At 43.4% G+C, this 24,415-nt stretch overlaps 1 protein-coding gene across 1 annotated transcript in view; it reads left to right on the forward strand.

The window, feature by feature from the left end:
* VAT1L (vesicle amine transport 1 like) overlaps nt 1–24,415 on the forward strand; it is a 192,433-nt gene that overhangs the window by 74,708 nt on the left and 93,310 nt on the right. The window contains exons 4-7 of the mRNA XM_054454878.2: nt 369–511; nt 13,994–14,097; nt 16,370–16,425; nt 21,820–22,014. Of these exons, the coding sequence (XP_054310853.2) occupies nt 369–511; nt 13,994–14,097; nt 16,370–16,425; nt 21,820–22,014 (498 nt within the window). The remainder of the gene's footprint in view (nt 1–368; nt 512–13,993; nt 14,098–16,369; nt 16,426–21,819; nt 22,015–24,415) is intronic.

The raw sequence follows: 24,415 nt of genomic DNA on the forward strand, positions 1-24,415 counted from the left end.
GGCTGAGGCGGGTGGATTTCCTGAGCTCAGGAGTTCAAGACCAGCCTGGGCAACACGGTGAAACCCCATCTCTATGAAAAATACAAAAAATTAGCTGGGCATGGCAGCATGCACCTGTAGTCCCAGCTACCTGGGAGGCTGAGGCAGGAGAATCACTAGAACCCGGGAGGTAGAGGTTGCAGTGAGGCAAGATCGTACCACTGCACACTGCACTCCAGCCTGAGTGACAGAGTGAGACTCCATCTCTTAAAAAAAAAAAAAAAAAAAAGTCAATAGTGCCGATGGAGAAATCTTGCTCTACACCCAGCAAGACTGGCTATGATCTGGTGGGTCCTATGTGTGACATAGCTATTGTCTTTTCCTTCCAGGGTCAAGCTGTGGCTCAGCTGTGTTCCACTGTCCCCAACGTGACTGTCTTTGGAACAGCCTCTACTTTCAAGCATGAAGCAATCAAAGACTCTGTGACCCACCTCTTTGACAGAAATGCAGACTACGTGCAAGAAGTTAAAAGGTAAGATGTTTGCTTTTGAAAAAGCACCAGGCTGGCCCTTGCTCTGCTCTCAAAGAGCAGTAGCACTTATTTAAAGGAGGGATAATAATAATATGTAGCAAACATATATTGGGGGCTTAGTATTATTAGCTCTGTGCCAAATACTTCACATGCATTAGTTCATTTAATCCTCTTAACCCCACTATTATCACCAAGGAACGAATCGGCTAACTTGGAAAGTTAATGTATTAAAGTTATGCTAGCTCCTATTTGACCATCTTAACACATAGAAGTTTATTTCTCATTCATTCACATGACAGCTTAAGGTGGATATTTGGTGGATGATCTTCTGTAAGAGCATTCGGAGACCCAAGCTCTTTTCATCTTATGGTTCCACTATTGTCTTGGGTCTTAAGGTCCTTTGCTTCTAGCCAACAGATAGGCAGAGAGCACCAAAGGGTCATGAATAGGAGGTTTTATGGGCCAGTCCCAGAAAGAACACACACCCTTCTCATAGTCTAGCACTACTGCTCAGGTCGTTGGCTACGCCTTACTGAAAGCAAACTGAGAAACCTTGTCATTGTGTGCACCCAAAAAGGCCTGGCACTGGCAGTAAAGGGTGGAGCCTGGAGTCAAGCCAGGCATTTCAACTTTGGTACCCGTGATTTTCCTGTACAGATAGCACCTCTCTGAACAGTGAAGCATGAGCCAGAATTATCCATAGGAAGAAAGGGGCAGGGAGGGGGCTGCGCTGGGAAAGGAAAGTCTTGTGCATGCATACTGAGGAAAGCAAGAGCCTCAGAGGCTGGGAGAACTACAAGAAGGCTTACTGGGGTGCAAGTCCAGGGATGTCTTGTTATCTCATCTAATTATAGGTATTGGCAAAGGGACACCTGGGGGGAAAGGGAAGAAAGGGCATGAGGTGAGGCTGAGCAAGGAGACGGGTATCAGATGCACATAAAGACCACGTACACCAATCCAGCAAATGTGGACTCCAACCTGGGTGTGACCAAGAGCCAGTGACAGACTAAAATGGGGCTATGATTGATTTGAGTTTTGAACAATCACTGGTGGTGCAGAGGGGATGGATGGGAGGAGGGAGGCTGGGGCCGCAAGATCATTTGCTGGCTGTTGCAGTCACCTGGGGGAATGATGGTTTATAACCTGTGATTCTGAAGTTATTGATCATGGCCACATGTGTGTCAACACAGGGAAGCAGATGGAAACCCAGCTGCCATCATGGTTTCGGGTGATTTTGTGTGTCTCACTCTGGCTATTGCTCTGAGCTCCAGGCTTGTTGTCCGGGTCCATGCCACTCACAGCTTCTGAGAGGATTCAGATTTCAGCCAGAGCCATTGTTTCAGCATTCTCATTTTCCAACACAAAATTGTTACGTACAAAGGTATTATGTTGTCCAGATAGAATCATAATAAAGAAACAAGGCTGGGCACAGTGGTTCATGCCTATAATTCCAGCACTGTGGGAGGCCAAGGAGGGCAGATCACTTGAGCCCAGGAGTTTGAGACCACCCTGGCCAACACAGTGAAGCTCCATCTCTACCTGCACACCCCCCACCAAAAATACAAAACGTAGCTGAGGATGGTGATGCATGCCTGTAGTCTCAGCTATTCAGAAGGCTGAGGTGGGTGGATCGCTTGATCCCGGGAGGTAGAGGTTGCAGTGAGCTGAGATCATGCCACTGCACTCCAGCATGGGTGACAGACAGCAAGAGCTTGTCTCAAAAGGGAAACAATTTTCTTCAAATCACAGATTAAGATGGGAAAACTGAAGGACAAGTGGATGGGAGAGCTGGTTATTTGAGGTGATAGTTTTAGAACAGATTTGGTGAAACTTGGGAAGTTTCTTGAAAAGGAGGGGGTTCTGATGGTCTGAGTTTTCAGATTTATTTTTAAATTTTGAATGCAGAGCATTGCATATAATTTAAGGTTGTCCCAGTAGTTCCAGCAGGATGGGAAAGGAAAGTTTAAAGCTAGATGTTAGAAGTTGACCCTCTGTTTCTCAGATGTCTCTCAGATGTCTAGAGGCTGCAGGCTAATTTTGAGGACATCCATTTGCCCAGTTCCATAGCTCTCAGGTAATTCTTCTTATCCTTTTTTTTTTTTTTTGAGACTCAGTCTCGCTCTGTTGCCCAGGCTGGAGTGCAGTGGCGCGATCTCGGCTCACTGCAAGCTCTGCCTCCTGGGTTCACGCCATTCTTCTGCCTCAGCCTCCCCAGCAGCTGGGACTACAGGCACCCGCCACCATGCCCAGCTAATTTTTTGTATTTTTAGTAGAGACGGGGTTTCACCATGTTAGCCAGGATGGTCTTGATCTCCTGACCTCATGATCTGCCTGTCTCGGCCTCCCAAAGTACTGGGATTACAGGTGTGACTGCCCCCGGTCAGTTCTTCCTATCTTTAACTTGAGTCTCTTAAGCCGTGGTCTGGAAAATGAACTATCATTGTCCCTTCAGTCATTTTTTCTTTGACTTCCTTACGTGTATTTTTGCAAGCATTCTTTCATGTATGCATGAATACAATTGCTTAATACATCTGTGCTTTGTGTCTGTGATGGCGTGGAGACTGTGCCAGGGCCAGAGATCCAGCAATGCCATCTTGAGAGTCACTGTCCTTGTGGAATATAGAGTCTTAACGGAGGGAGAGGGGACAAAAAATGAAACTATAAAGAGAAATAACTGATTCACATTTTCGACATGTGCTCTGGTAGTGAAATGCAAGGTGCTATCCAATACTTACTGATGGAGAAATCAGAAACACTGTCAATCACAGAGTGGGATTTTGGCTGAGAGTTGAGGGATGAGAAGTTGGCCAAAGGAAGAGCATTTCTGACTAGCAGGGATGCCATGGGCTGGGATCCCATGTCGGGAAAAGTTTGCTGAACTTATGAACCTGAAAGGAGGCCAGTGCAGCTGGCAGGATGTGGGGAGTGGGAAAAGAAGGGAGATGGCATCTCTTCTGAAAAAGTAATAGCCCATAACCAGAGAACTCCTGCCTGCCCCATTTCCTCAGCATCCTTCCCATCCTCTCATCTTCCCACTACCCTAGATCTACTCTCTTAGCCCCCAAATCACTGGTGTCTGCTGATGTCAGAAGAACAGAAGACATTTGAGACCCACCTCACCCTCACCTTCCTTCAAAGGTGACTTCCCACAGTTCATTGTGTTTTTAAATAGAGACCTTGGGATTACACTCAGAATGCCCAGGAAGTTACAGATACGTTTACATGACCCTCCATCCCAGCAAACCTACCCTCAGGAAATAAGAAGAGCAAAGCTACAGGAACAAGGCTGCCTGTTGCAGAGCCAAACACTGCTTCTGCTTCATTGTAAGTGCTCAGCACATGTTGACAGAGTGAATTATAGCATTGTCTGCAATAGTGAAAAGTCAGAACCAGCCCCTACCATCAACAGAAGGGAAACAGTTCAGTCGATTATGCTACACCCACATACTTGAGTATTGTGCAGTCCCTTAAAAAATGATAATTATGAAGACAGCCACAAAATGAAAAAAACGCCCATGGTAGCACATTGAGTGAAAAAAGCAGAATGCCAAATTCCATCTACTCTGTGATCACAGCTTTGTACAAATTCTTGGTGCATGTAGACATAAAATGAAAGGAAAGGGAAAATATCAAACCTCTAACATGCAATAGGAGTGGAATGCAGAGTGATTTCTCTTTATTTTTTGATCACAGATATTGTTACACTATTATGTGTACAATGAACCAGAAAAAAATAAAAAGATTAAATTTCTTGAGATGAAAACTCTTTTATAAGCCAGTCAATCGGGAAGCCTCCTTTGAACACATTCTCAGCCTTGAGGCAGGTGTTGTAAAGGGAATAGGAAAAAAAACATATTTATGACACAGACCTAACCTTTACATCAGTTACTTTCTCTGTCTTTAGGAGGAGAGAGATGATTATGAGTGAAACCAAGCCAAAGCATTAGAAACCTTGAGTTGTGTGTACCTAACTGCAAGGGCTTTAGAAATAAGGAAAAGAGAAAGATCAGAGAGAGCCCGTCAAGATGGACAGCCCCTCAGGTGCACTTGAAGGTTGCGATCAATTTCAGTAGGTGGAGGGAAGCGTGAGAGAATCCACACAAGGGAATCTTGGACAGAATAGGGCAGATAATAATAGCCACACTTTGTTGATCTCCTGCCATCCTGCTACAAGTTCAATTAGACCATTTTATGTGCACCTGAGACAATCCTGCAAGGTGAACATTCCTCATTTTACAGATAAGGAAATTGAGAGGTAGGAACAGATTTGGCCTTGGAAGTGTGTGTGTCTGTCAGCTTTCTATTCTGCAAAACTCCTCTTGGTTTACAAGAGGACTCGAGGAAACTTTTAGGCGTGAAGGATATGTTCATTACATGGATGATGGTGAGGGTTTCACAGGTGTGAACATATTTAATCTCTCACCAAATTGTACACTTTAAATATGTACAGTTTACTGTCAGTTATATCTCAATAAAGCTATTTAAAAAACCTGCCTTTAAAAAAATCAAACAACATTTTAAAACTTCATTGGGTGGAAAGGGGTACACAATATCATTTCAGACCTTTTGTTTGTTCATTCATTCATTCATTCATTCATTCATTCATGTAGAGATGCTTCTCAACTTACAATGGAGTTACATCCCTGTAAACCCATCAGAAGCTTAAAATATCATGAGTCAAAAATATATTTAAGGCCAGGCTTTGGTGGCTCATGCCTGTAAATCCAGGACTTTAGGGAGGCCGAGGCAGGAGGATCACTTGAGGTCAGGAGTTCAAGACCAGCCTGGCCAACATGGTGAAACCCCATCTCTACTAAAAATACAAAACTTAGCCAGATGAGGTGGTGCACACCTGTAATCCCAGCTACTCAGGTGGCTGAGGCAGGAGAATTGCTTGAACCCAGGAGGTGGAGGTTGCAGTGAGCCGAGATTAGGCCATTGCACTCCAGCCTGGGCGACAGAGCAAGACTATCTTTAAAAAAAAAAAAAGAAAGAAAACCCACAAAACACAACATTTCAAAACTTCATTGGATGGGAAATGGGTACACAATATTATTTCAGACCTTTTGTTTTTTCATTTATTCCTGTACAGATGCTTCTCAACTTACAGTGGAGTTACATCCTTGTAAACTCATCATAAGTTTAAAATATCATGAGTCAAAAATGTATTTAATACACCTAACCTACTGAATGTCATAGCTTATCTTAGCCTACCCTAAATTTACGTTAGCCTACAGTTGGGCAAAATAACCTAACACAAAGCATATTTTACAATAAAGTGTTGAAAACCTCGAGTTGTGTGCAGTCAGGTATACACAACTCAGGATACTCAGGATTCTTAATGCTTACTAAATACCGTACTGAAAGTGAGAAACTGAACAGTTGTATGGGTACATCACAAAGTTGAAAAATTATAAAGTGAGACCATTGTAAATGGAGTACCATCTATATTAGTGAGGCCTACAAACAGACTATGAAGATACAATGGTGAGCAAAACAAGCAAATCCCCATGCAAGACAATGGGGTTGGCAGCTGATAGGGAAGTACAGAGCACTGTGGGGGCACAGGTGAGCAATGCCTAAATGGAAGCCTGAAGAACATGTGGGAGCTCTCTTTTGGGTCTTACACATCTTATGAAGTAAATACTGTGCTTATTTTTCAGAGGGAGGCAAGGCAAGCCTGGTTAAGTAAATGTCACACAAATAGATGTGACGGGACTCAGTTCCAGGTGTCTGTAGTTCCAGAGCTTGTGATCTTTCTAGCACCCACACTCACTCTCACAAAGGAAGTGAGGGTGGCTTGTTCCTCAGCCAGGGAGGAAGCCAGATTGCCTGTATTAAAGTATGTGGTTTTGTGAGGTGCTTGGATGGTAGGATGGGGTTAGATCAGAGCTTCCAACCTCAGCACTGTGGACATTTGGGGCGGGATCATTCTGCTATTGGGGGGCACTGCCTTGTGCATTGTAGATGTTGAGCAGCATCCCTGGTCTCTACCCATTAGATGCCAGTAGCACCCCCCTGCCCTTCAAGTCATGAAAATATGAAACGACTCCAGACCCTGGTGGAGAACTGGGCTAGATTGACGAGGCTCTTGAAAGCTCTTAAATGGAGTAAACATTGCATTATGTCAGAAATGTAGAGTTCTTTGCAGATTTGAAGCAGTTAAGCACTGTTTTGGAAGGCGAATCTACAAAAAAAAAAAAAACTGATCTGGCTGCCGTGTACAGGAATGGTGAGAGAAGAGATCTCCAAAGTCAGGAGAATAAGTAGCAGAAGGGGGAAGGGAGAGGCAGTGCCTATAGAGATTTTGAAGGAGAACAAGACAGAATGACCTATGACTAGGGAAAATACTGCAAGATGAGACCAAGACTTCTTTTCCTTTTTGTTGTTGTTAGACAATGAACAATGGAAGCTGTAATGACTTCCTTTAGACAAGATAAATACAGTGTGAGAGTGAGAACTCCAGGGGGCCTGCATAACAGGCCAGGGAAAGTGGGACTGGAGCTCCATTGAGTACAAAGCCACTCCCTTAGGCTGGATGTGGTAATTCACACCTATAATCCCTGTACTTTAGGAGGCCAAGGCAGGAGGATAGCTTGAGGCCAGGAGTTTGAGACTAACCTGCGCAACATAATGAGACTCTCATCTCTAAAAAACAATTAGCTGGGTGGTGTACACCTGTAGTCCCAGCTACTTGGGAGGCTGAGACAGGAGGATCTCTTGAGCCTAGGAGTTTGAGGCTGCAGTGAGCTGTGAGCATGCCACTGCACTGCAGCCTGGGCAACAGAACAAGACCCAGTCTCAATGATTTAAAAAAACCACCCACTTCAAGCATTTTCCAAATGACTGACATGAGCTGGCTCTGGAAGTTAGGAAACTGAGATAAAGCACAATCTCTAGCCAAAGGAGCACAAAGCCCACAGAAGAAGGAAAGAAGGAATCAAACTCCCGATCGAGGGGGAGCAGCTAATTGTTCAAATGACTTGAATCTTGCAGATTCCAGTCATAGGTGAAGCCAAGGGGTATAAGCTCAGAAAAGGCAGAGATCAGACCGAACTCCTGCACTTCTAGAGTAATGCCTGGCACATAATAGGAGCTTATTTTAAAACTGGTGGAAATTAATAAGAGTCTAATCACCTGGAAAGAATAGGGACAAAGGGATCTAGAAGGCATTCCTGGAGGTAGTATTGCTAAGTACATATGGGAACTACTAACAGTAAACACTTACCGAGAAGCCTACCACACATCAGCACTGGGCTTGGCCCCCTGTGAGAAACCTGTCACGTGCTGGGTGCTGTGCTTGGCACTCTGTAAGAAGCCTATGGTGGAGTAGGCATTGTGTCCAGTCCTCTATAAGAAGCCTGTTGTGTACCAGGCACGGTGCTTGGCACCCTGTGCAAAGCCTACTAAATGCCAGACACTCGGAAATAGGCTCATCCTGTGATGGTTAAAGCTGTGGCACAGATGAGTTCTCAAAAAAAGGGATTCAGAAAGAGAAAACAGAGTGGAGAGCCAAAGACCCAGCTGGAGAGCAAAGTCACCATAAAGGGGAATTCTTTCCTTGGCAAGGTCAAAGGGTTTCTCTCCCAGTACCGGCTCTGTTGGAACCTACCGCCACTCAAGAGAAATTCTTCCCTGATCTGTGTGGGCAAGAAGGAAAGAGGCAGCATTCACCATCCAGGGGCCGGGGCTGGGGACACAGGAAGGACAGACATGAAGGTCTTGGATCAGCAACTCTGAAATATCTTACCGCTGAATTTGGCTCATATAATCCCCAAGCTGGGGCTATTTGTGTTTGCTTTTTAAATCCGCAGAGATTTATGGCAGCAGGAAAAAGCACACAAAGGAATTGCTGCATTTGGCCTTCTGCCACAGCTTCTTTGCTTTCATGTAATAATCATACATATGCAGGTAGTGGTGAACACCCCCAGAAACCAGAGTCGGGGGGCACAGAAATGATGAGGATGGTCCTTGTTCCTCTGATGAGCCTTCCAGCTCCACTTGTGATTTTCATGATTATTTCATTAAAAGGGCTACTGCAGCGTTTTTCAATGTGAGTGTAATTGAGACAGGGCCAGTCCGAAGGCTGCTTATGGGATCAGGAACATTCTAAATAGACCCAACTGAGGCCAGTTCAGTACAATCCTTTTATGGGGTTTGTCATGACTCAACAGAGATGGAGCACTTTTCAATTTTGAAATTCTTACCCGAAGGAACATTTCTGCCCTTGATGGACAAGGAAAATAAGGCTCAGTGAGGTCAGGTGACTCACTGAGCAATAGCTGCTGGAATGGTTTGACAGAAAGAGCAAAAGCATCCTCACCCTCAGGTGCTGAGAATGATATCTGCCTCTGCCCAACTTCTCCACCCTCCACCCAACCACTGACCTTCAAAAGGATGCAATGACGGCAGGAAGGAGAGGATTTGTGGTTCTGTTGACCCCCAGACATGCATGTTATTCAACTGTAGGAATGCCGAGAGAGAGGCATGGACGGGGGCAGGTGGCCTGAATATGAAGGAGACCCACAAGTGTCTCCTTCTACTGTTAAGCCCAAGGAAGCACCCCCCAGCTTTTCTCATCCCTGCTAGGTACCTGCATGGCATAGAAGTGACCGTGGTGGTCGCCTCGGGGTTGGCCGCTACTTACCCTACGAAACCCTACTTTGCCTGTGATGCCCTTGCCTGGTTTCTAGATGTGATGGAACAAACTAAGGTCTTCCCATTCTATGCAGTAGGCCCCGGGGTGAGTCACCTGACCTCACTGAGCCTTATTTTCCTTGTCCATCAAATGGGGATAATGATGGCCCCAGAGTCAGAGGATTGGCATGAGGCATGAATGTAGCCTGGGCAACAGAGCAAGACCCAGTCACAATGATTAAACACTTACAAAGTTCTTAGCATTCTACTTGGGACATAGTAATTGTTCAAGAGTGTGACACACTCTCTTTGGAAGGTCAAGAGCACAAAGCCTCAGCTCCAGTAATTTCTGGGCTGGTGTCTCCACCCACCCTGAAGGTTGAGTTGGAGAGGTTTTGCATACTCTTTTCTTTTCATGCCCTTTTCCCAACCAAAAGACTTGAAGTTGGGGCATTTTGAAAAATGGTAATCAATCAAAGCTACCATGGACCCAGAGCTTACCATGAACTGGGCTCTGTGTTCCATTTGCATCAATCCATTCAAGCTTCATAAAGAAAATGTAGGTGTTAGCACCATCATCCCCTTCCACAGTTGGGGGAAACTGAGGCACAGAGAGGCTAAGTAACTCACCTTAGGTCACACAGCATGTAAGCAGCAGAACTGAATGCTTAACACTGAAATAAAATGTATATTCCTAAGCCCAGTACTGTGTTGCCCTTGAGCCACCCCTCTCCCCTGCCTACCCACCTCCATGTTAGCTGTTGATTGTGATAGCCATTCTTAGGGTCCTTCTACAAGGAGTCAATGGCCAGGCCTCCTGATTGCCATGGTTGGTGTCCCAAAGCCTTCTCACTGTCCTAGGTCAAGTTGTTATACTATTCTCTGAGAAGTGCCTTCCCTTTTTCACCTGGCCAGTTTCTACTGTGAAAACAGACCTGGGCAGAAGTGAGGGAGACAGGAACACAATTACCCAGCCCATAATGCAAGGTGAAGACCTGACCACAAACCTGAAGCCCACCAACCAAGAGTCCATGAGGTCCAACTCCCGCCTGCCTCTCCAGCCCAACCTCAAAGCAAGCGGCCCTTTGTTTTCATACTCCAGCCACACTGGCTGTTTCCCAGTCTTCCTCCCACCATAGGGCCTTTGCACATCCTGTTCCCTCTGGTTCCCTCTGCAGCCAACCCTCAACAGAGGGTCATCTTCCAATGCTCGTAAGTTGTTCTGTTGGAACATTGATCACTCTGTGTTTGGTTCATTTATAGATGTCTGTCCTTGTAGACCATGAGCTCCTGGATGGTCAGGGCAAACTTCCACCTTCTCTGTGTATTCCCAACTCAGCATGCACAGTGCCTAGCATGTAGTAAACACTCAGCAAATGGTTATCCAGTGGCTGGAAATTAAGGGTAAATTTGTGGGACTCTGAACCTGGGTCTTTCCTATAAACTCTGGGGGAAAACCAGCTTAAAAACAGAAATCTTTTTGTCTAGATGTTTGACCTAGGCCAAACTTTGGTCAAATGTAATCAGACTCTGAATGTATGTATTTTTATTTCAAGACAAAATTTAAGCCTGAATTCTTCAAAGACTAAATTAAATTGGCTGCTTCTCAGAGCTTCTTGCTAAAGTGATGCTTCCATACTTAATACTGGCTTGAACATTTATTAAGTCTTAAACTCAGACTGGTGAAAAGGCCATCATCTTTGGAGTTAAACTAGACCTAGAATTGAATTTCAGCTGTGCTAGTTACATAAGCTTGGGCAAGATTGCTGCATCTGTAAGCCTTGATTTCATTTTTTTTAAAGTGGAGTTAAAATGCCTGCCTCATAGGCTTTTTGTGAGGGTTAATTATGAAATAGCTGTTATATAGGAGAGCTCTGAAATACGAGTTTCCTTTCCGAGGAAGCACACATATAGAGACACAGAATAGCAGTCTTAAACTGTTTTCTTCATCATCTTTCATTCATTCAGTTACCCATTCATTGAAACACTTGTGCATTCCTCTGGTCAATCACTATTTCTTGAGAAGCAACACTATATCCAACAGGAAGAGAAGGGCCATAGATATTATCATAAGCAGCACAAACATGGTCCAAGGGGCTTAAATTTTGTTGGAAGAGAAAGTCAATAAATAATTATAACCTATGATAGGTACTAAAAAGTATCTCCAATGTAGACATTAAAGCATAAAGGAAACTAAAATGGAGATCTGTTTTAGGTGGAGTGATTAGTTACAGCTCCTCTGGAAAGATCGTATGTGAGTGAGGTCTGAAGGATGAGAAGGAGCCAGCTCTAAGGAGAGCAGGGGATAGGCTGTCCAGGCAGAGATGACAGCACATGCAAAGGCCCTGAGGTCAGAAAGTTCTAGGGACAATCAAAAGGCCAAATGCCTTGAGCTGTGGGTGGGAGGTGAAAATGGGGAAGTGCACAAGAGTTTATAGGCCACTGTTGGCTATGGACATGCCCTGCTTTTCTGCAGAACCAGAGTCCAGCGGACAGAGCAACAGGTCAAGGTGAGACTAATATAAGGAGATATGACTGGCAGTTTGTGGGAGAGAATGTGGCCCGCCACGTAGAATGCAGATGTGAGGGGCATCAGAGGACAAAAATTCAAGGCTGGGCAGACCCATCATGGGTACAGCAGGAGGTATGCATGGCCTAATATTGGTGAGGCTGCTTCTGACCACAGATGGGCATCCTGCAGGCAAGGGGAGAGGTCTTGGAGAAGTGCAGTTCACTGAGATGACTTGGTGGCTCAGGAGGGCGGGCTAGTAAAAGCAGACCAGGACCCCACTCTCGCAAGAGTGAGCAAACTTAGCAGAAAACAGACTGGGCAGAAGTGAGGGAGACAGGAACACAATTACCCAGCCCATAATGCAAGGTGAAGACCTGACCACCAACCTGAAGCCCACCAACCAAAAGTCCATGAGGTCCAACTCCCGCCTGCCTCTCCAGCCCAACCTCGAAGCAAGCACCCCTTTGTTTTCATACTCCAGCCACATTGGCGGCTTCCCAGTCTTCCTCAACCACAGGGCCTTTGCACATGCTATTCCTGCTGCCTAAGACACTACTCCCTTCACTCTTTACCTACTTAACTCCTTCCCTTCCCCAGGGATGCCTCTCTGATAGCCCTGATTGGGAAAATTCTCCATTTACACAATTCTATAGCCCCTTAGTGGCATGAGACCACATTTCAACTTAACATTTATTTGTGTAATTATTGGTGAATATCTGCCTCTTATACGCTCCAAAAAGAGGAGAAAGCAATACACTACATCCTCCAGTGCCTAGTACAGTGCCCAGTGCTGAATATTTAATGAACAAATTCATTTGTTAAAAAAAAAATGCCAGTTTGGCTCCTAAGTAACTGGTTTAGATCAGTAATTCTCAGAGCTGGAATTAGCAGCAGCAGCAGCACCTGGAAACGTTAGAAATGCAAATCCCCATCACAGACCTACAAGATCAAAGAAAGGAAGGATTGCAATCTTTGTTTTAATAAACGCTGCAGGTTATTACAATGCACACTTAGGTTTGAGATCCACTGTCCTAATTACTTTGTTTTGAACTTTCAGGTGAGACTTAAGAGGACACCGCTGTGCAGATAAGAGCTCTATTAGGCAGGAAACTAAGCTGATCATTTTGGATGAGCCTTGGTAGTGGGCTGGATTTTGGACATGATTTGAGGGCTTTTGAAGGGCATAGTCACATAAAGACTCAGCTGCATAGGGAAGGTGACTTAGTCTCTGCACTCAGGAGATGTACATGCAGTTTCCTAGTTAGTGACACTACGGACACAGGACCCAGCTGTTAACACATGCTGCAATGCCTAAATTTTGCTAGGGTGAACTTGGGGGTAGAAAAATTGAGATATTTGCTAAGACAAGTTAATCCTGCAAACTTGCAAATACAAGGAACGCCATTCTTGTCTGAACAGAGCAGGGATCTGCCAGAATAGGGATCTCTGTGGGCATGAACATCTTCCCCACAATCTCCAGAGCCTTCCTGTTCTATAGCCCCCTCCTGTATATCTTCTAACAGTGGGAGCCGAGTAAAAGTTGCTTACATGCATTAATGAGTGAGTGAGTGAATCAATGAATGTATAAAGAAATGAATAGAAGAAGAGATCAACAAATGCTTTGTCTAATGCAATACAAATATGGCTTCTTTCTACTCCGCAACCTCCCATTGCTGGAGGAAGTTCATCTGTATTTAACCCTCTTCCTCTTAGAGTCAGTTTTAGTTTGGACCTGGACATTGCAGGAAGAGAAGTTTACAAGTTAGATTAATGTGCTTTATGTTTTCACTGTAAAGGGAGGTTAGGAGGGAGGAAGGCCAGTCCCTGCCAGAGAAGCAGCCCCATGAATACAAGGAGCATACTGGTTTGGTTCACTCTGTCTCCAGCACCTTGAACAGAGCCAGGCAACTAACCCTTGCTCTACACATAGGAGTTGCCTGAGCCTCCCCTTTTGTCACCTCATTTCATTCTTACCACAAAGAAACATACTAGCTCCACTTTACAAAGGAGAAAGCTGAAGCTAGAGAATTTGAGTAAAGGAGCTAGATACAAACTCAGACCCAATGACCCCAAGTTCATTCCTCCAGCCCAGGCTGGGTCCCAGTGCCAGCTACCGGCCAGACTCTTAGCTGCCTCCAGTTTTGTGAAATTTTTATCACTGGATCTGGGAAGATAAATCCACTTCCTGGGCTTCTTCCCTATTTATTGCTACTCCTGGAGCTTTCAGGGTTCCTTATTCTGGGAGTCAAACAATATAACACAGGAAAGGAAAGGGATTGACGGTCTGGTTCCTGACAGGTCACAGAGTTCTGCTTTGCCTTCTCACCATTTAGAATCTCTGCTGAAGGTGTGGACATTGTTTTGGACTGCCTCTGTGGTGACAACACTGGAAAAGGTCTCAGTCTTCTCAAACCCTTGGGAACCTACATTTTATATGGTGAGTGCAAAACAGCAGCAGGGACGTGGTCAGCAATAGGTACCTCTGCATATGTGCCTGCAAAGGCTCTGAAAAGTGAATTGTGCTGATATATTGGGGTAGTGGGATGGGGGTGTTTCATGTTTTAGTGTTTCCTATAATGTTTCTATTACTGTGAGTTATTTTCAATGATCAGATAACATGTGCCTACTGTCCTATATCCTATTATTTCAAATGGGATGAAGCAAGACCAAGCCAATGTGGTCATTGATATGAGTAGAACCATTAAGGGACATCGCCCATAGAAGGTAGCACAGGTGGAAAAAATGAATGACTTCAAAGGAAGTTCAGAAATAAAGAAGGCATGAAGGACCCACAGTAGGATGGGGAAGAGTGACTAGGATATGCGGGTTTTAAGGGAGGATCTTCACTGTTCGAGAGGAAGTTGTGAAGTACACACTCTTCTTCCCCTAAACTACTCCTGAGCATCCCACTCAAGACAGAAGCTCTGGATAGATGGAGCTGATGTCTGTTTCCATCTCTTTCTACATTCACCTCTATGCTCTTAGGAGTGGAAGAGATGTATGAAAAACAACTGGGAGAAGATTTTCTCCAGCAAAATGAGGCTCCAGGGCTTCCTTTGTTCTTCTTTTCTGTCATAGGCATGCAAACTAATTTAAACATTACTCTCCACAAGCTAAAATAGAGGAGTATTTGAAGCTAGATGGCATACGCTGAAGCAAAATAATAATGGGTTTATCCAATGTTTAAGATTCCTGGTACCTTTGTCCCCTGTAGGTACAATAGAAAACTGAGTCTTAATTCTGGGTAACTCAGAAAAAAAAAACACTTATTTCCCTGCTATTTCCTGAAGAGCTTATAAAATAAATATTTGAGAGGTATAAATATGCAAGCATCTTTTTGTCATCTTCAGACCATTGTAACAGAAAGAAGGCTGAACTCACCAGAGGCAGGTAAACATCCCATTGCTGGAGTGTTCCAGTAATTTCAATCATGGCCATGTATTTCCTTTGAAGTGGACGTGTAGTTTATTATTATCAATGAGAGTCCCTGCACATTGCAAGGATATTGGATATGACTAACATGTGAGTCAAATGCAGATGGACGATGTAGTCATCTTTACTTATCATTTACCAATAATTCTATTTTTGTCCCAGTTTCTTGATGTCATTTTGGTGAAATTCAACTTAATTATTCAATGTGAGTAGTTCACAATTATCTAATTCATTACATTGATCACTTGGTCTAGTACTGTGATGCCCATGATACTCACCCCATAAAAACAGAAGCAATGGTTCACTATTATGCTGGTGGAAGGATAATTGCGGTCTTTGGCATTAGAAGTAATGACAAAAACCACAGTTACTTTTGCACCAACTTATTAACTGGCTACTAGTTTACCCAGGCTAAATAGTTTAAAATACACATGATTATTTTATTAAGTAACTCCTCTCTGAGAAGAACTTACTCCCAAATCTTTGGAGACAAGGCAGGAAAGTCGTTGAAAAAGCACCTGTATGGTATTTGAATGTTCCCCATACTGTTAAGAGCTCTCTCACTGCCCCCTCCTCTGCCCACAAACCCTGTAAAGGGTCTTTTCTCTCCATATGAGAATCTTAGGGAATCTTTCCCAACTCCACCCCCTATCTGCCCTCTGAATATTGCTTGTCCAATTGGCAAAACTCAGTTTCTCATACCACTTGTCTCAGACCTCTTTGGAGCTGACACATGGGTCACACCATTTCTTTGGTCCCTGGGCCTCTTTTCATTCTCACCTGTGAGCTTCTATACCCATTTTTTCCAATCCATCTATAGTCTAACACTGCTCCACCTCTCCCACCAGTTAGGTACCCAGCCCAGGTCAGAGCCCCAAGCCCCTCACTTGCTGGGGAATCAAATTCAGAATCACAAAGTAGATTCACTAAGGAGTTCCCTTCTCAGTCTCAAAGAACAGACCTAAAAAAAGACATTTCAGCAACTCATCATCTTATTCAAATGTTGGCCTACATCATATTTTTGCTACATGCCCAATTTTTCAAAGTAATGAAACGGTCACCATGAGAAATGTCACTTTCTCTTTGATCAGGGACACTCAGCTAAAATAGCCAACTTGATGCTTCATTCTCATTCCCCTCACTTTGCCAAGGCTTAATTAGATTTGTTTTCAAGATTTTTCCAGTTCCGGACCAAACAATTGCCATTTTTTTCATGCATAACAAGAGATGTCAATTTTCATTAGCAATTGCTTAATGTGGGAATCTTTCATTTTCAGGCTCATCCAACATGGTAACTGGAGAGACTAAGAGCTTCTTCAGCTTTGCAAAATCAGTAAGTATCCAGGCACATCTGATGTACTGTGGTGGCATGTTGATTCACATGTTGTGAGCTTTGTTTTTGTTTGTTTTTTTGTTTGTTTTGAGACGGAATCTCATCCTGTCACCAGGCTGGAGTGCAATGGCACGATCTCGGCTCACGGCAACCTCCAACTCCCTGGTTCAAGCAATTCTCCTGCCTCAGCCTCTCTAGTAGCTAGGATTACAGGCATGCGCCACCACACCCAGCTAATTTTTGTATTTGTAGTAGAGACGGGGTTTCACCGTGTTGGCCAGGATGGTCTCAATCTGACCTCGTGATCTGCCCACTTCAACCTCCCAAAGTGCTGGGATTACAGGCGTGAGCCACCACACCCAGCTGTGAGCTCTTCTATCATAAAGCATTGACTTAATCTTGTCTTTCATTTTCCTCATTCATTTCCCATAAAACCTGCACTCCTGCCCTGTTCCCTGCAAATGGACAGGACCAGAATTTAGACTACTTTTGTCTAAATAAAACAGAGAGGTGGGAGTGTCAGTGAAACTCAAGAAAGCTACAGCTTTATTTCAGTCAAAATTGCTTAAGTGTTGGTGTCTTTAATCATTGGTCAAAAATGAACTTAGCATTAGTGCATTTTCTTTGCTCCATAGAGTGGCCAGCCTTTCACTTTGCTACTTTCTGACCAGGTCTCTGGGGGCACTTGAGATTTCTCTGTGTCCCCATCCTCTTGAATTGGCGATAGAAATGAGGACCCTACAACCTCAACAAGATTCTGAGGTGACTTGTAGACTCAGACAAGCTCATAAACCACTCTCTGGGGTGATCATGCTTTAAATATGGTGGTTAGTTTGTCAGCCATTGCAAAGCGACATCCCTGGGCATTCACCTCACTACAAATTGACTCTGATCTATCTTCCTATCTGGAGCTATACTTGCTAGAATTATACGGATGTTGGCTTGAACTTTTTTGAGACAGAGTCTAGCTCTGTCACCCAGGTTGGAGTGCTGTGGCATGATCTCGGCTCACTACAGCCTCCGCCTCCTGGGCTCTAGCAACCCTCCTGCTTCAGCCTCCCAAGTAGCTGGGATTACAGGTGCGTGCCACCATACCCAGCTAATTTATGTATTTATTTTGGTAGAGACAAGGTTTCACCCTGTTACCCAGTCTGGTTTTGAATTCCTGGGCTCAAGCAATCCGCTTGCCTCAGCCTCCCAAAGTGCTGGGATTACAGGTGTGAGCCATCGTACCCGGCCAAACTTAGTTTTTTAAATATCATTTCAACACCCCTTCCCCAGCCCAAATTCCTTCTCTTCTTTGAAATGAACCACCAGTACACCAGCACCAGCCCATATTGCTTTTTTTTTTTTTTTCTTTGCACGTTCCAGGGTTTTTTTTTTTTTTTTTTTTTTTAGTGATTTCAGCTTTTTAGATTCAGGAGGTACATGTGCAGGTTTTTTGCCCGGGTATATTGTATGATGCTGAAGTTTGAGGTACAAATGATCCTCTCATTCAGATACTGAGCATAGTACCCAATAGTTAGTTTTTCAACCCCGGTCCCCCTCCCAGTCCCCTTTAGTGGTCTGCAGTGTTAACTGTTTCCATATTTATGTCCATGAGTACCCAGCTCCCACTTACGAGAGAACATGCAGTATTTGTTTTTATGTTTCTGCATTAATTTGATTAGGAAAATGAGCTCCAGCTGCATCCATGTTGCTGCAAAGGACATGATTCCATTCTTTTTTATGACTGCATACTATTCCATGGTGTATATGTCTCACATTTTATTTATTCAGTCCACCATTGATGGGCACCCCTAGGTTGATTCCATGTGTTTGCTACTGTGAATAGAATGGCAATGAACATACGAGTGCATGTGTCCTTTTGACAGAACGATTTACTTTCTTTTGGATATATACCCAGTAATGAGACTGCTGGATCAAATGGTAGGAACTTTTATTTTTACCCCTCCCCAACAGGGGATTGCTGCTTTTCACAGGTTTATTTTTGCCCTCTCTACTTTTGGACTTCTATGTGCCAGTGCAGCATCAATTGATCCACTCACTTGACAAGCATTTTCTGAGCACCTGCTGTTTGTGGTATTGTGCCAAGCACCGGGCTATCACAGTAAATAAGATAGGTGCACTTCGGGCCTTTTTGGTTCTTGTATACTAATGAGGGAGACAAACCCAAAATAAGCAAGATATGTTAATAACATGATTATAAATGGCTATTAAACCTCTGAAGGGGATAAAAATCGAGTGCTAAAATAGAAAATAGCAGGGTGGGTGGAGGCAATTAAAACAAAGTGGTCTGGGAAAAGTATGGTAAGGAGTTTGGAATTCATTCTAAGTATGGCACTATGTGGTATTCATATGCCCTCAAAGTGCCAACATCGGCTGCCAGAAACATCAGCCCCAAACATTCTGGAATGGATAATACTCCCTGCACTTGTGAGATTCAAATCAAAGGTCCTCTCTTTGCATTTGGGCTTTAAAATATGGGTCAAGGATCATCCTGACTACAGAACCTACAGGAGGAGCAAGAATGGAGTGTAATGAAGGATGCTGTCTGGAGTGTGTCCCCTGAAGACAGGCTTTGTGCCATGCACAGCTGCTATGTTGCTGTGGCTGTAATTAACATGATGTTGACAGACTGCTGTGGGTAACCACACTGGTCCCAAATTACATACCATTGTAAGAAGTGTTTTCCCTTTCTCCTCTAAATGCACAATCCCAACACACAGTGTTAATGAAATAATTGCAGCGTGCCCATGCTCAATGAAGGCATGCATAAATGCACAGCCAGGATGGAGATGGAGATTCCTCTGCCCAAAGCAGGGGTTCCTATTACCACAATGCTTTGTACCTGGAGGTCAAGAATGAGGATGTTTTCTTTCAGAGGCCTGCTCAAACACTGAGGGTCTTTTGGAAGAAAACTGAAGAGAGGGCCTATGAAGAGGTGGAACTTTGCTCTGAAAAGTTCTAGAAAAAAAAATTTTCAATGTATTCAAGAGAGGCTTAGAAATTAAAGGTCGACTGGAATTATACAGGAATTTCCCACTCAGTTATCTTAATGATGTTGCATCTTAAAATCGCTGCAGAGTTTGTGCCTCACTATTTGTCAAGCATGCCATTTTCTTTCACACCATAACGATGATGATACTAATAGAGGAAGTTAACATTTACAGAGCAATCTGACTCCAGATTTGGAGCTCTTATTCACTAAACCAAAAACATCTTGTTCAAATTAAGATAATAAAAGTGGTGTATGTTTATAGAGCACCTCATACGTGGCAGACACTCTGCTAAGCACTTGATATGCATTAACACATTTACTCCTCATAACCACCCCATGAGGAACAGTGAGGAAACTGAGCACAGAGAAGTTAAGAGATTTGCCTAAAGTCACACAGCTAGTAAGTGACAAAGCTGAGATTCAAAACTAGGCATTCAGCTCTATAACCTTAACCGCAACTGTGCAGCAATTGTACATTTGCAGCAAGCATTCATTCCACAAACATTCACTGAGGCATTGCAGATACACTGTGAATTAAGTTATTATTTCTCTATATTTGCTGTATTTCCCAAGTTGGTTTGTTTTAAATGAGGGTCCTAAAAATCACTGTCCCATAGAATAGTATTTTGGATGTAAGGAATACTTTAAGTTATTTAGTGGTTTCCAAACTACATGCCTCACCACACCATCTGTGCCATGAACCCTTGCCAGGTAAGACCATCAAAACTGGAAGCCAAGAAACCTAAGGTCAAATGCGTGGCTCTTATTGGTCCCCCGGCCCTCTCTGAATGTGCTTTTGTAAATAATTTTGTATATGAACCTCATCATTGTTTTCAACCTGTCTTTTCCATGCTTATTCTCCTAGTGACACGAGCTTCCCCATTTAAAAAAATAAAAAATTTTCACTTTAGTTAGTCTCCTTAATTCTTTTTGGAAAGAGGATATAAATGAGCTCAATGATAACACAAATGTTATCAATGTTTCCAAATGCCCATCACGTTCCTCTTTGCATCCTGTATTGAAATGATATTGAACATCTTATCTCCTAGAATCCTCCAGAAACTGGACGTTTGGATTTCTAACCTATAACCAGCACCAAAGGAAAAGCAATTAAATCACAACAAAGCAGTTGGATCCCCATTTCTCTAGGTTTCTAGTGGATTATTTACTTATTTTGATATGAAGGGAGGAAATGACAGACTGGAAAAGAGATGGCCACATTCAATAGTTTGTAGGTATTTCACCCAGAAGTTTAGTCCAGGGCATCTTGGCTTTAATGCTATGGATATTTGGGGCTGGGTAATTCTTTGTTGTGGATTATTCTTTGCTGTGAATATTCTTTGTCCTGAGCACTGTGGGATGTTTAGCTGCATCCCTGGCTTCCACCCACTAGATGCCAGTAGCACCGCCTCCTGCTTCAGTCATCACAAACAAACAAAAATCCCCAAACAATATCAAATGCCCTCTGGGGGACAAAACTACCCCCAGTTCAGAACCACTGATTCAGTCCCAACAATTTGGCCTCATCATTTCTTCATGCTGTCCCTTCTTCCTAAATCAACCCTCCTCCCTCTTCTTCATCCGATGGATCCCTACCCACCTCCCCAGATTTAGCCTTATCATAACCACTCCCCCAGGAAAGCTGCTTCTGCAGTCAGAGTGGCCACCTCCATCATGTTCCCCACCACATTGTGTAAACTTCTCTGCCATCCTACTTCCTTTAACAACCCCATCATCACCACCACCATTCACTGAGCCAAGTGCTTTACACTTAATAACAGAGAACATTGTAGAGCCACGATTCAACTCCAGAGCTGATGATCCTGACCATGTACTTAATGTTTCAACTACATGAGGCCTTGTAGTTACTTTTGGGCTCTCTCTCCCACTTAGACCTGAGCGTCTCATAAGCATCACTGTCTATTTCTTCCCATGCACTTGCAACAGTGCCTAGCAAAATAGATGCTTTAAAAAAATACACCACTGTCCAAGGCGGGTGGATCACGAGGTCAGGAGTTCATCACCAGCCTGGTCAAGATGGTGAAAGCCCATCTGTACTAAAAATACAAAAATTAGCTGGGCATGGTGGTGGGTGCCTGTAATCTCAGCTACTCAGGAGGCTGAGGCAGAGAATTGCTTGAATCCGGGAGGCAGAGGTTGCAGTAAGCTGAGATCATGCCACTGCACTCCAGCCTGGGCTACAGAGCGAGACTCCATCTCAAAAAATAAAAATAAAAAAATACACCACCAAGAGCAACCTCTTGGCCAGCTGGAATCTGCTGAGCTGCAGCCCCATGCTCCCCCTGTAGTAGCTGATGACATCAGCGATGCTGCAAATGTAGGCTTAACCCGGGTATTGAGTTCCTATAACCTGACACTGCCTCTCTTTGCAGTGGTGGCAGGTGGAGAAGGTGAACCCCATCAAGCTGTATGAGGAGAACAAAGTCATCGCGGGGTTTTCCCTTTTAAATCTGCTCTTCAAACAAGGCCGGGCGGGCCTCATTCGGGGAGTGGTGGAAAAACTCATAGGGCTCTACAACCAGAAGAAGATTAAGCCTGTGGTGGACTCCTTGTGGGCTCTGGAGGAGGTAAGAATGGTGCTTTTCCTCTGCAAATAAACTCCTCTTTTTAACTCAGGAAGGTTTGGGCAGCCAAATACAGTCTTCTACTAAATGATTTTTTTCCCAGATGGGTTTGTTTTAAATGAGGGTCCTAAAAGTCACCTGAACCATAGAATAGCACTTTGGATATAAGAAATACTTTAAGCTCTTTGGTGATTTGCAAACCACGTTCATCATCACACCATTTGTGCCGTAAACCCTTCCCAGGTAAGGCCACCAAATTTTGATCGATGTCTACAATTCGTTGTGGTTACAAGAGCGTGTGTACATTGTTGAGGCATCATGTATATTGTCACCTTGTGAGTATATAAGAGATCAGTGTCAGAGCAGACAGTGGCTCTGAGCTAAAATGATTTGTGTGCTCAGCTGGATGCCTTGAGCTCCGATGAGACATTAGCTATCACGATGGACTTTGGAATTACTGCTGAATTGTTGGGTCTAATGTTGGATTGAGTCTTTTTGTTAGTTGATCTTCCAAAAGTTATAGTATTTGGAAGCATTCCTTGATCACAAGAACATTAAAAACCCCTAATGGAGCCTTGAAGGATACTGAAGCATGAACTGGTTGTATTGGTTCACATGGCCCTTGCTAGGAGAAGGCAGGGTCTAGAAAATCCTTCAAGTAAGGGGAAGGTTTGGGCATTTGGGAAGTCAGTTAATGGTAGCTACTTGTAGAAGAAATGAAGAGATGTGGCCTGGATTTTAAGAGGTGTTTTACTAAGAAACCTAAGTCAAGATTTTTTAACCTTGGCTTCAGGGAGCCATGACGCCCCTGAAAAATATTTTAAAATATGTGAGAATGTTTTTTTTTTTTTAATTGTTTTGCATTTTGCATGAGGGAAGTGCCTTATGGTACAAGTACTTTGTTGTACTTTTGCAAGTCACAAATACTTTTTAAAAAAATAACAAGTACAAAAGTTCTAGTGGGTGTGCTTCTGGCAAGAAGGCTGTGTCTGTTTGCCTGAACGATTACATTGGCCCAAATCCAATGGCTTCTCTAAGCACAGAAATACCACTAGAAAGGCTCTTTGGGGGTCACTGTATATTCAAATACAACTCGTCCTAGATCAATGGAGCAGGAATGTGCTTTTATCTCTCTCTAATACTGCAGTGTCATGGATGGGCTTAAAACCTTTAGCCACCAAAAACTTTGTTTCTTATGACAAAATAAATACTCATTACAGAAATTCCTAAATTAACCAAAAACATAAGGAGAAAATAAACTGCAAGTCCACATTCCAGAGAAGGATAACATTGTTAACATTTCGGTTTGCTTCCTTCCAGTCTTTTTTCTATTGCAGATGCTCACCGTGATTCAATTTAGTGCTAAATCATATCAGATAATTGTGCATGCCTTCTGCTGTGTAATTGCCAATACAGCTAGCCTATTGCTATAATTTTCTTTAAATGTTTTTAATTCAGTGAGTCAGACACCCATATGGTATTCACTATCGTATCTCATTGGAACAGGGAAAGGGCTGGGCTACCTGGTTACTGGGTTCTCAATGGTCAGGAAGGAGAGAAAACTGGGAATCATCAAGAAAAAAGCTAAGAGATATACTTGTCCGTGGGCCAGAGAAGGTGACTTACACTTGAACTCAGTGCCCAAAAGGACCCAACAAATCTGGTAGCATTTAAGTGAGAAATGAAATCCAAGAGGAGTCCACTTGGTCCAGTGGGTTCTTGTTCTAGTATTTGAAATCACCCCTTGGTTACAATGGTAATTGAATCACCATTTATTGAACAACTACTTTGTGCCCAGTACTGGGCAAATGCTGGAGCTACAATGATGAACAAATGGCCAAGATCCCAAGACTTCATGGAGTTTTCATTCAGAGGAGTAGGAGGAGATAGAAAATACTGAAATAAACAATAATAAGCAAGGTAGTTGCCTGTCGTAATAAGTTCTTGGAAAGAGATAAATTTGGATATATGTTGGTGAGTGGAGGGGGGAGACTTAATTTCCATAGAGCGATGTTGCCTAACTTATTTTTCATTGTTGCTCCTCTAAAGAGACTTTCTAGATACTATTTTGCCTAATAAACTCGTGAAGTTTTACTACCATACATGTATGTGTATGTACACATACGTGTGTGTTTATGTCCTGTATGTATATCTGTATTTTATATATTAAAAGAGTAACTTTATTTTATCTTCCAAGAGCCAATGTTCATCCCACTGGGGTGATATCATGCTTATTGAGAATGCATGCTGTAGAGAAACTTTGAAGAGGGAAGGTTTCTCTGAATAGGTATCATCTGAGCTGGAACATGAAAGAGGCAAGAAACTAAAGGGAGAGAATTCAACAAAAGGAGATCCCTAAAAACAAAGGGGTGAGGAACAAAAGATTTTGGTAAATCCCAAAGGG

Source organism: Pongo pygmaeus, chromosome 18 (assembly GCF_028885625.2).
Source record: "Pongo pygmaeus isolate AG05252 chromosome 18, NHGRI_mPonPyg2-v2.0_pri, whole genome shotgun sequence".
Classification (NCBI taxonomy): Eukaryota; Metazoa; Chordata; class Mammalia; order Primates; family Hominidae; genus Pongo; species Pongo pygmaeus.